This window comes from Suricata suricatta, chromosome 6 (assembly GCF_006229205.1).
Source record: "Suricata suricatta isolate VVHF042 chromosome 6, meerkat_22Aug2017_6uvM2_HiC, whole genome shotgun sequence".
In the NCBI taxonomy this organism is placed as follows: Eukaryota; Metazoa; Chordata; class Mammalia; order Carnivora; family Herpestidae; genus Suricata; species Suricata suricatta.
In genome coordinates, this window is record NC_043705.1 from 52,923,030 (window position 1) to 52,935,720 (window position 12,691).

The 12,691-nt window shown below is 39.0% G+C and overlaps 2 protein-coding genes across 3 annotated transcripts in view; one reads left to right on the forward strand and one right to left on the reverse strand.

Moving 5' to 3' along the window:
• Positions 1-7,634, reverse strand: part of CERT1 (ceramide transporter 1) — a 97,203-nt gene extending 89,569 nt beyond the window's left edge. Inside the window, exons 1-2 of one of the 2 annotated variants that reach the window (XM_029942451.1) lie at positions 7,168-7,634; positions 1,881-2,015 (exon numbers count right to left, since the gene is read on the reverse strand). In XM_029942451.1, the coding sequence (XP_029798311.1) occupies positions 1,881-2,015; positions 7,168-7,263 (231 nt within the window). In that variant the 5' untranslated portion in view covers positions 7,264-7,634. The remainder of the gene's footprint in view (positions 1-1,880; positions 2,016-7,167) is intronic. The other variant, XM_029942450.1, reaches the window with a different exon arrangement.
• Positions 7,131-12,691, forward strand: part of POLK (DNA polymerase kappa) — a 73,023-nt gene continuing 67,462 nt past the window's right edge. The window contains exon 1 of the mRNA XM_029942448.1: positions 7,131-7,950. The gene's annotated coding sequence lies outside the window, so the exon portion shown is untranslated. The remainder of the gene's footprint in view (positions 7,951-12,691) is intronic.

The window sequence follows — 12,691 nt, forward strand, 5'->3', positions numbered from 1 at the left end:
TCAATACCACTGGGTTCCTTCTTCATCTCTTTTAAGTTGTTTCATTTTCCTATCCATTTCTTTGACCCTATACCACAATGAAAGATCCATAGGCAAGTACAGGTATAACAACAACAACAAAACTACAAAGAAATAACAGGTTGGTTTTTTCTGAGCAGATGAAATGTTAATAGTTTATTAAAATTTTTTTCCCTTAAATAAGCCACGTATTACTACCATAGTTCATAACTCAAAACTATAACTCTACAGCAACAAGCGCAGTATTCTAGGAATACTACTACTTCAGTAAACAATAAAAATAAAGTTTCATTTCTCCCCATCTTTACATCAACCAACAGCTTATTTTCAGAATCAAATGTAACAGCTAATAAGCATCGGACAAGAAAAGAAAAGAAGGAAGGAGAGGAAGAATGGAGGAAAGACATTTCAAGACTGTAAAACACGTTTCTCCCCACTATTTCTGTTTTCTAGCATAAATAATAACCTATCTCAAGGGAAATAAAACCCCAAAATACAAAACTAAAAACAAATTCAAAACACACCAATGGACAACCTATGAGTCAAAATAAATACTGAGCTTTTATATAGTCAAAATATTTCTTTAAAATTATTCTTTAAAATGAAGAGTAGTAGTTTCATTCTTAACACTTAACAATTCCTCTACAGGTTTTTCCCACTCAACACTCAACTAAGTTTGTTTTCGAACTTTGAATATATACAAAAGGCATAATGTATGAAAAAGAACCGAAAAATACTGTAAGAAATCCCTTAAATGTGTAACATACATATATGTCAGATTAAGAAATCGACACAGATTCGAAGTATAGCTTTTATTTTTACAAGCAATAAAAATGCTATCATAATGTGAATTCCCTTTGAAAGTATCAGTATAATCTATGATTAAGTTTTAACACACCCATTTCTAGATTTTAAGTACAAGAGATCCCTTAATTGACCTCCATTTAACTGATCTGTTTTAGCGGCAACTTTTTTTTTCAATTTTATTAAATATGCCACGGCATACTGACTACTTGTAGGCTATTTTTAGTATGTTAGGCACTTCTGATCCCATAGGTTGAGTTATGTTTAACAAATCAGTTGGTTGTTCCCAAACCTGTTTATGCCAGTTTACTTGTGGTCCTTACATAACTTTTAACTAATATTATGTAAGTCTATGGAATACAAGTACAAAAAGAGGGTTGTTTCTATGTTAACTAAGTTGAGTGCAAACTAAGTAGAATGACTTGATAAAGGTGAGTCATTCTTTAAAAAGGTACTGAGTTAGACAAAGGTGAGACATCTGTAAAATGTTAAGGAAAACATAAAAAGTCAGAAGATCCTATACTTAAGGTTTTCCAAAAGTATCTTTAAGCATTTATCCACTTCAGAGAAATCAAAAGTGGAAATTGCAAATCATGCATTATGGATATATTTACAAGTAGTTCTCTCAATTCCACATTTGAAGAGATGGTGTTAGCATTACATCAAAAAGCTGGCATATGAATATAAATTTACATATTTAAGTTAAAACTTTAAAATGTTAAAATACACTTTTTTTCTAGTTTTCTGCTTTAACTGTTTTCAATAATCTACTATGTAACTGTACTAATCTCATCAGATGTGAAACCTTCAAATGTTTTTTTCTGTATCCCTTAAGGGCTTGCTATAACTAGATATAGAGTACCTGTCTTTATAAAATAACAGTATCTAAAACTAAACATCATGAAATATTTTTATGGAAAGAAGTACTAGACTGTGCTCCACAGAGGCAAAGATCTTTATCTGTTTTATTCACAGATAAATCCCAAGGACCTAGAACAAGTTCCTAGAGTATTTCTGATACTCAATAAATACTTGTTGAATGAAGAATAGGAACTTACTGTGATGACAGCCTTGCTAAGACAGATGGATCCTCTGCAGCCATATTCTGTCTCGTCTTCAGATTTGTAGTAACTCAGAGTATTATTTTTTAAAACTACCCAACGATCCTGCCACCCATGAATGTAGTTTGTCCACTAGAGGTAAGGGGATGGGGCGGGAGGGAAAAGAAAAACAAAATATAAAAGTCAGTATTTTAGAAATCCAAACTTTCTGAAACAGCAACCAACCTAATTTAAAACCAAAATGTGAAAAGCTCGAGCTTATTTACAAACAGGAAAAATGATTATAGGGGGTGCCTGGGAGGCTCAGTCAGTTAAGAGGCAGAGCTCAGGTCATGATCTCTGGTCTGTGGGTTCAAGCCCCACGTTGGGTTCTGTGCAGAGCCTGCTTGGGATTCTCTCTCTCTCTCCTTCTCTCTCTGCCTCTTCCCCACTCGCGTGCGTGGGCTCACTCTCTCACTCTCTCTCTCTCAAAATAAACTTAAAAAAAAAAATACCCAAAAGACTGGAACTGGTACTTCATAAAACAAGATACTCTGCTGACAGCTCAGAGCCTGGAGCCCGTTTCAGATTCTGTTTGTGTGTCTCTCTCCACCTCCCCCCGCCACCTGTACTCTGTCTCTCAAAATAATAAATAAACATTAAAAAAAGATATCAAAAGTGAAATGTTGTGATATTCTAGATTGATATGATTCTTAGTAATTTTTACAAAATTACATATATCTATTATATTTTCTTCCATTTAATATTTGAGGAACAAAACTCTTAATAGTTAAAAATTCTGCTTTTTCTTTGTGTGCTTCATCCTCCCCTCCTCACCACCACCATGAGACTTAGACTGTTTTGGTCCCTGCCATAATTAACATACTCAACAGAAAAGTTTGAATATGTAGCCTCTCATTCTCCTATATCACGTAAGTCTGCATGAAGCTTTCTAAATCAACAGAAGTAGGAAGCTAATCATGGCCAAATTCTACTTTGGTTTTAAGTTACTAACATATGAACATACATGATATTTACATGTATGCATTATATATGTGTGTGTATATATATATATATATAAATATATAAAGTAAAAACACTAGATCATTAATCTTTAGAAGTCTGTATCAACTTTACAATTTCCCCCACAGAGCCCAAAGCTACATGTTTATAAGTTAATTCATTTTCCAAATTTCTCTGACGATCTATTTTTTAAATCCAAGAGTAGTAATAATACATTGTGTATTTAAAAAACTACTTTTCAAAAACATACTGGGATTATCAGTTTCTAATACCTAAAAATGGTTTCTGTGTTGCTAAGGTCTTGCTGCAAACTACAGATCACAATCAATAAACTTGCAAAGGCGGAAATGTAACTTCTATGGGAATTCTTGATTTTGCATATTTTTATGCTCTGGGGATTTTATGTATGTAAAGACAATTCCAAAAACTATCTAATTCCAACACTATCTGCCAAAAACTAATTCAAAATGGATTGTTAAAAATATACTGCATTGGCTCAGGCTCTTTACCCATTGAGAGAAATCTTTACTTTTCTATTTCCTACTCAGCATGTTTGAGACAGTTCAGCTCTTAAATCTTCCAAGGCTCATCATTACAACCCCTCCCTGAGAGCTTATGCATGTTGGCAATTTAATACATTCTTTCCTCTGAGCTCCCTAATCACCATTTCCATATTTTTAATTCCCTATGACTTACCATCAACTTACACAATGATTCAAAATGATGGTTACATACAAAATTGAATTCATCTCCTCTTATAAGGTGCACCTTTCCTCCTTATGTTACTATTTCCTTGGCCATACTGGTAGTTCTGCAGCCTGATTCATATTCAAACCTGGCTCAGAGTTCCTGTACTGCATGGACAGAATAGTATAAAATCCAATAGATTCTACTAGTTGTGTAACGAGTTTTGACAAGTTATTTAACTTTTCTGTGCTTTAGTTTCTTTGCACATTATTTGAATGGCTAAAAAAAATCATGAATACCTCTACTATAGTTGTAAGAGTTACTGTTCCTGGTCAATCTTTATAGCCTGTCATCAATTCCTATTCATCTTTCCTCCATATAAAACCCTTAAATTTGGCTCTTCTTCTCTATTTTCCATTAATACAATGATACTCAGGTTACTAGGCTCTTGAGAAGGCTTAATAACCTTACCTCTAATGTCTTCTGCATTTTATTTCCTAACTTACGTAATCTTATTTGCTTATGAAGCACGTAGGCTATCGTATCTTATCTTACTAATCTCAATGAACCTCTGGCTCCAAATCTTATGCAGACAACTCCCTACTGTCGTAATACAAATTATTTAGACTGTCATACCTTAACCCTGCCTCATTCCAATTACTCCCCCTCAGAAGGCCAGTAACTCAAATTACTTACTGTTTCTTTGTCATCTTTACCTCTTAAAGTTGTCAAGATTAAATAAGAATAGACTTAGAATACAGCCAGGCTCATAGTATTTTCTCAGTTGGAGACAGAGTTATGCAGAGCTAATGAAGCTTAAGTTTCAGTGCAGTTCACTAGAAGAGACCTCTTCCAGAGTGACAGAATGGGCCCCAGCAATTGCGTACGATAATTTTATACTTTTTTTGTAGATGACCCACTAAATTACATAAGCTTCAGGCCCCTTTACTCAGTAAATAAATGTTAGCTCCTACTATCACAACTAGAAGGTAGATTTTTGGTTTTCTCATAACATTTCCTCACTCTTCCTCATCTAACAAATAGAGACAAAGCAATATGATAGAGCAGGAGAATAAAAGATTTCTGTTCCCAGTAGTCCAGCAAACACAATTTTAAGAGGAAAAAAATTCATTTGCAGTAAGAGTCAGAACAAGTTACAAATAAAGTAACTATGGGAACTCAAGGTAAGGGGATCTGAAATGGTTGGCAAAATAAGAAAAGGCTTCATGGTAAAACTGGTTTTTGAGATAAACTCTAAAGATGGATAGAATTTCAGCCAACAGGTAGGTATGTGGGGAAACAGAAGATAAGGTAAACCTTGAAGGATGGAGAGAACTTGTTAACAAGTTAGATGAGATTTATTTTATCCAAGCTTAGTTGCTCTTAATTCCCACTAAGGCATGAATCTTTTCTCATCAACGATCCACCCTGATATTTGTTATAACCACCTAGAATTATTGTCAATCCAGTGTTTTTTGGAACCTATGTGGTTAAGAAGTGATTTTACAGAAAATATACTTCATAGGTATTTCCATGTATTTTAAATTACCAAATACAAAGTAAAACTTTGGTCTGGTATATTTCTAATATAAGTTTATCCACTCCATTCCAATTTTGGAAGGGAAGAAATGATGCAAATTAGAGACTTATCTACATTACTCAATTGAAGGAAAAGTACAGTTGCTGAGTTCTAACTTTTGTATAAACTGCTAAGTGATTACAAATAGATCAAAATATATAAGTACTTTAAATTTTAAAACACATATTCAATATAAAATACTCCTGATTAAAAAGTTTCCAGAAATCATTTTATATAACCATATACTGAATTTCAGGGCAATTTCCTTCATAGCTGTTAACAAAAATAGCAAAAACTATATTCCTGCTGATTCTACATGTGTGGCATTATCAAAGTTATTTACCTACCAGAGAAGTGGTCAAAAAGTACATTTGTCAACATTTAAGTATCAAGGAGACAGTCTTCCACTTTTTGTCATATGGTATGCCTACTATACTGCTCTGCGTACAGTGAATACTCAGAGCATTTTGTACTCTTCCCACCAGTCACCTCTCCGCCCCCCAAAGTAGTGGTATCAAGTAGGTCAAAAGTTCAGCCTGTTTTGAAAAATACTTACCACTACCAGAGTACTAATTTGGAAGTCTGTTTCTCATTTAATGAGAAAAGCGATGAATCTATCAGAATTGAGAAGCAAATTCCATCTGAATATGTAGGTCTACTACACAACATGTTCAAGAGATTCCTAAATTATAAGACCCATTAAAAAAAAAAAAACCTCCTAGGGAGGTTCACTTTCATGAAAGCCTTTCAGTGAAATTCCAGTGATCAGAATATCAACACACATCATGATTTTTCTACATAAATAATAACACAAGTCTTAGTTGGGACATACTCCTGTCTTACCTAAGTAAGGCCTTTCTCACCAGCCTTCTAAAGACAACAGAAAAACCTAATATGAAACAAGTCCACTGTAAATGTTCAAATGCTTAGCCAAAGTATGTACACTGGAAGCAGCATGGTTTCTTAATAGCCAGTAGGCTCCACATGATCTTGTATCTCATGACCAGCTTGCTGAGGGACTGGCCATTTCTAAAACTTTAACAGGAAGAGGGAAGGAAGTAATAAAGGCAATGTGTATCTTAAGCAAAAACTTCGAGTGAATAAACAAGCAACCCCCCCCCCACCGAACCATGTACTATCAAAAGAAAAGACAGAGCGTCTCTCTTAAAAAGGGCCTCATCCAATTTAACTAATTAGCCTTTCAGTCCTACAACGATCTGCTTTGCTAAAATTTTGAAAAACGGTATTTAAAATTTTCAGGAAAGGTTAAGATGTGTTTTCCTTACTCTGGCCCTTTGATTGCAAGAGTATTTTATTATTAAATAGTGTTCTTCCTGGAGTCAATAAAGGTTGGCCTCTATTCTGACTGTTCCAAGTTAACTTGGACTATTTCTTGTACTTATCGCGTGCTGAGTCGACAGCTCTTTTCTGAACTGGGGAATCGTATGAGGAGAAAAGTACAAAAGTCCTCGTCCCCGAGATCTCTCACTATATCTAACTTGGCATAGTTCACCACCTCAGTTTTCCACACCATACTCAGTTGCTCCGGCAACTGTCTATACAGCAGCGTTCAGAGAATTCTCTAACCCCGCTCTCCATCTGCGAACTAACCTCGTTTGCGAGGTCCGATCTGCACTGCTCCCATACCCAGCATTCAAACACTGTTGTCGCCCAACCCGGGCTCCTATAGCCGCTCTAAGTCCCAAGTCACAATACGCATGCCGCTTCCCAAACTGAATCCGAGGCGTTTTCTCCAGTCTTCGGCCACTGCCGCCGAACCCCAGGGCAGGCGAGCAGGACAGTCCCCCTTCTCCCTCCCACCCCCACCCTCACCCTCACCCTCACCCGGCCCCGGCACTGCTGCGGCAGTACTCAGCCCCGCACCCAGGCACATTCCGCAGCCCCCGCCCCGGGACAGTCCGCGACTCCCGCCCAACCCCACCCCATCCCTTCAGCGGCTCGCCTCACGGCAGGTGAAGTCGGAGCAGGAGGCCCTCGGACGCGCGGGCTGCTCACCTTGCTGAGGACTCCGCAGCGCTCCACAGGCGGCCCGGACTCCGTCTCCGGATCCTCCTCCGAGCCCGACGAGTTCCAGCTCTGGTTATCCGACATGGAGGCGCGACAGCCGAGCGGGAGACCGGCCCCCGCTCCCTGAGCTGCGCCGGAGGAGGTGCCCAGTAGCCGGGGTGAAGGGTCTGGAGGTGGCGAAAGGAAGAGTGCCCGCTCCGGCGCCGGGGGGAGCCGGAGGAGGGACGAAGTCCGGCTGCTGCGCCGCCGCCGCCGCGCCTGACACCGAGCGGACCGGGGAAGGAGGACAAGCGGCGAAGGAAGCCTGCCCTTCCAGCCGTCAGCCGCCGCCGTCGCCGTGACCCCTGCGCTGCGCCCGGCGCCACCACCCGAACTCAGCCCACTCGATGCCAATCTCAGAGAAGGAGAAGGAAAGAAAGGAAGAGAAAATCCAGCTGCAGAAACACGGGTCCACTCACACCTCCGCTACCGCCGCCATCTTCCAGCCTGGCCCACTATTTACCCTCCCCTCCCCTTTCTCCTCCCCTTCGTCCTCCCATTCTCCCCCTGCACCCCGCCCCGTCCCCCTCCCAACGTCTGACGAATCACGCCAAGGGCTGGAGGTCCCCTCCCGCGCCCTACCTCCTGTTCTCCCGGGTGACGCCGGGTAGAAAGGTGGGAGGAGCAGAGAAGGGGGGGGGGGGTCCCCCGTTCTGTTGCATTCTGGGAAGGACGCTGCTCCTTCGGCCGCCAAGTCTCCTGGGAGTTGTAGTCGCGATACCGAGGCAACGGGTAAGTGTTCCGCGCCAGCAAGGCTTGTATCCTTAGGGACCAGTGGAGTAGTGGGAGGGCTTCGTTTGACAGTTGTGTGACCCACCTCCTCGGCCACGATTCTCTGTCTATCGTGTTTATGACGAACCTGCTGAGCTTGCGGGCCCGGACGTGAGATAACTCTCCGCTGAGGATGCCGGGCCTGCATTCCGTGGCGGTTTCCCGGACGCCGGGGAGCATCAAGCCGCTCTCCTGGTTGGGGGTGTACGGGGAACTTCTGCCATAGGCCAAGGGTTTGCGATCTCTCTATTGAGAAGGCAGTTTCTTTTTGCCAGCCGCCCCCCCCCGCAAATTATGAAGGTCTTTTATCTCGCTCTTAAAAGTTAAAGTTAGCACTAGAGGTTTCCCGCCTTTGAAGGAAGATTTCTCAGTCACTTCTAACCAGAGCGAGTACTTCGCATTATTAGATTTACAGAATGTTCTTTTTGTGGAAAGTAATTTGAAGATATCGAAGAATAAATGACGTTTCTGGAATTCTCAAAGTGAGAATGTGAAATGATAGCCTGGAGTTTACTCTAAGTTTTAAATTAGTATCTTCCTCAAAGCTAGGTTAACTATCTCTACGGACCTATCTCTGTCTGAGTCATAGGGAAGGTTATAGAGTAAAACTTTATGAGTTTGGAGTAGTCTTATTGAATAATTAGAGATTAGGCCAAATAAGACTAGAACTGAAGGGGTGCATGGATGTCTGTTGAGTGTCCGACTCCTCCTGCTTTTGGCTCAGGCATGATCCCATGCTTATGGGATCCAGCACCCCGCCCTGCCTCTTGCGTTGGTTGGGTTCGCACGGAGGGTGGAGCCTACTCCAGATTCATTCTCTCTTTCTCTCTCCTCTCCACGCCCCCCCCACCCCGCCCCGTCTCTCCTCTGCTCACGCGCTCCCTCTCTCTAAAATTAAAAAAAAAATTTTTTTTTTTAATTTAAGACTAGAATTAAAAAGACCAACAGAAGAGCTAATAGATCTTGGTCTATTTTTACATAAATTATAAGGATAATTTTAATGTGAGATCTTTAATTTTGTAGCTTCAGTTCTTTATGTCTTGTCAATTTACTAATAAATGCGAACGACAAAATTCGTTATTAAACCTTAGAAAGAGTACCTGCGCACTGCAGGGGCTGAAAGATAGAAGTGAAATTTTGAGCCTAGGAGAAAAGGCAGGAGGATAGAGGCCAACTTGGATCTTCAGGAAAAACCAGATGATAGGAATTGTTTGAGAAGTACCTGTGATATCTTTAATTAATCTGATGCTTATAGATGCTGAATCTCTTGTAAATAGGTTAGATTGTTTTTCCATTGTAAAATCAAGTAATAATTCATTATTGAAAGCCATTCAGATGAATAAAACCTGGAGATAATGCTTTAGAAAATAATTTGACAACCTGTTTATTAACACAAAATCCCAAGGTTGTCATTCAAAAGAGAAAAAAACCCATGTAGCATATTTTTTCTTTATTGAATTCTAAATTATATCTCTACAGATTTGTATACTGTATCAATTGATTTTTTTCCCTTTTGATTACCTAATACATATGGTTAGATGTAATACTTGATTCTTTTAAGCTCTAGGTTTTATTTTCATTATTTATTTTTATTTTAAAGAGAGGGAGCATGAGCTAGAGGGGAAGAGAGGCAGAGAGAATTCCAAACAGGCTCCATGCTCAGTACTTAACTAGACCCCACAGCCTTGGGATCACCACCTGAGCCGAAATTAAGAATCCATTGCTCTAACAACTGAGCCATTCAGGGGTCCCTTAAGCTCTGGGTTTTTAAAGGACATTAGTCTTTAATAAATGATTGTGAATTTGAGAAATCCACTTCATAATGCAATTTAGAATCATGGGAGCATAGTATATGTTTATATTGAAATTGAACTATCATATTTTAGCATTTCTAAGTTTTATGTGGCTGCAACCACAAGCACTTAAATCCCTGAGGTTCCCACTTTATTCAGTAGGAAATTGATTCAATGTAGTAGTCTGTAACTGTAGAGGTGGGGGAAGGGGCATTCTGAGAAATAAACAATTTAACATATATGAAAATCCCATTATCAAGCACCAAACATTATTTCTATTCAAGGGATAGCACATGATAAATGTTTAAATGGATGTATTAGACTGAATATATTATTTTGTTCCACTAGAAGGGCAGTTCTATGGGGATAAGAATTTAAAAATGTAGTCCATTTTTTTTAACTTTTTTCTATCCTTAGTCCCTAGAATAGTGCTCAGCATATAGAAGCCATTCAATATAATTCACATATTATATGCCATCTTTCATTTAATAATTTAACAAACATACAATGTGCAAGATACTGTACTGGATGATTTTAAGATAGTAAGAAGTAAAAAAAGCTTTTTTTTTAAGGAGATTATAATAGAAAACAAGGCAAGAAAGCTACACATGTAGCGCTTTAATAGCTGACTACTGTTTAAAAGAAGGTAACCTTTATTCCTACCACCTGGCAATGACAAACTCTCTTCTCTAATCCTGTTTTCTAATCCTCCTACTCTCTTTAGGCCACTTGCCCCAGGTCATTTTAGTTAAAACAATAGCTATTTTGAATTTTAAAGAAAAAAATCTCCTTCCACCAAGTTATCATGTAAGCTATGTAATGAATCTTATCACATTTAAAATAATATAGGGGTGCCTGGGTGGCTCAATTGGTTAACGTGGTAAGCCTCTGGCCTCTTGGTTTCTGTTCAGGTCTTGAACACACAGTTGGTGAGATCATGTTGGAGGTCTGTGCTGACAGCTCGGAGCCTTTGTGGGATTCTCTCTCTCTCTCTCTCTCTCTCTCTCTCTCTCTCTGTCTCTCTCTGTCTCCCTCCCTCCCTCTCCCTCTCCCTCTCCCTCTGCCCCTCTCTCCCTCATACTCTCTCTCTCTCAGAATAAACTTTTAAAAATAAATAAGATAATATAAATTGATAGATCTTTGATGACTCGTTACTGTGTTTGTGACATTCAACATGTCCCCTAAATGCAAGTTCAGAAATAAAAGCTACTCTTCAAGTTTCTCTGCTTTTCCAATTTAACCAGAACTGCTTGGTCCTTTAAATGCATTTCTTTCATGTTTTGAGTACTAATCGATCATATTTGCTTCTCAATGTTCCTGTCAGGCCTGTTCAAGAACCATGTAGTTTATGCCACAATGGTGATTCATGCTTGTTCAGAGTCAGCAAGCAGCCCCTGGGTGTGAATCCTAGCTGGCCAGCCTTAATAATCATATGACTTTAGTTGTATATTTTTGACATTAGTTTAATCAGTTACTGTTTATTACTGTATAATCCCAACTATTGTGGTGTTAAATGGATTTGTAAATGAATATTTGCGTAAGTATATAAAAATATACATATATATGAATATATCATAATATTCATTTGTATGGTAGTAAATGCATGTATGTCCCTTTCTTTTCTTTTCTTTTTCCTTTTTTTTTTTTTTTTTTAGAGACAGAGCAAGTGGGGGAGAGGCAGAGAGAGAAGAGGAGAGAAAGAATCCTAGGCAGGCTCCATGCAGACAACACTGAGCCCATTGCTGGACTCGAACCCACAAACCATGAAAATATGACCTGAGCCAAAAACAAAAGTCAGACACTTAACCCACTGAGCCACCCAGGCGCCTATCTATGTCTATTTTTGAACAAGTAAACACTAGTTTCAGAAATGTAAAGGGCTACAAGAAACTTGCATGTTTCCATCTTTCGTGATATTGTACAGAATTATTGTAAAATATCCTTGCAGGTATATTCATAAAAGTGAATACACTAAGTGTGTAAAGTGAATATAGGAATATTGAAGTGCTTGCTCCCCTTTGTATCTTAATCTTTGGTATTGGTGCAAAAAAAGGGTTGTATTTTACCTACCTATAATCAACATCTGGCACGCATATCTTTGAAGTTAACAGTTTTCAGTTAGACTCAGATCATAACAGCTATATTCATATTTAGTATAAGCAACCCAAGTGTACTAGTCTATGAATGAACTTTAAAGGATTGTCAGTTTTCTAAAAGAAAAAGGTAAGTGATTCAGCCAGCAAAATTGAGTTTATTTAAGAATAGCAGAGGCATTGCAGTTTGTGACAAGCAAATCATGATGAACCATAGACAAGTCCAGAGGACAGAGGAAAATGAGACTTTGAAGTGGTGTTAGCTTCTCATTGGCTGCTGGGGGGGACAGCTTGCTGTTGACAGCAAAAGGCCATCTTTCTTCCAGCTGGACTATGCAAGCCATGATGAGTGATAAGTTTGTGAGAGTCCTCTCTTCATGACTTCCCATCTCCAATTTTAATTTAGGTTTCCTTAATGTATTTTCACATTTTCCCCTTTTGAAAAAGACCTTTCTTTAAAAGCATTGCTGATCAAGAGTTAGGTCCTCTCTTCCTTATTAGAGTCATTTTTGTCCATTAGTGCCAGGCAGGACCTTTTCTGGGTGTCATGTCCCTTTAGAGGGAAGTGCACAGACAGTAAATAATTGAGGCCACATTTGAGTAAGGAGAGGTAGGAGGGAGACCTCTCAGACATTTCCCATCTAAAGTCTATGTCTTACGAGGTTTTAATAAGAGATTAGGTTTTAGAGATCATCTTGAAATGCTGAGCCGGCATCACTCTTTGGAGTACACTATTTCTACAAAGGTTTGGTAGGGAACAAAATGATTTTACAAAATAAATGAGAAGAATAATGACCCTAGTTTGTATACTAGTTC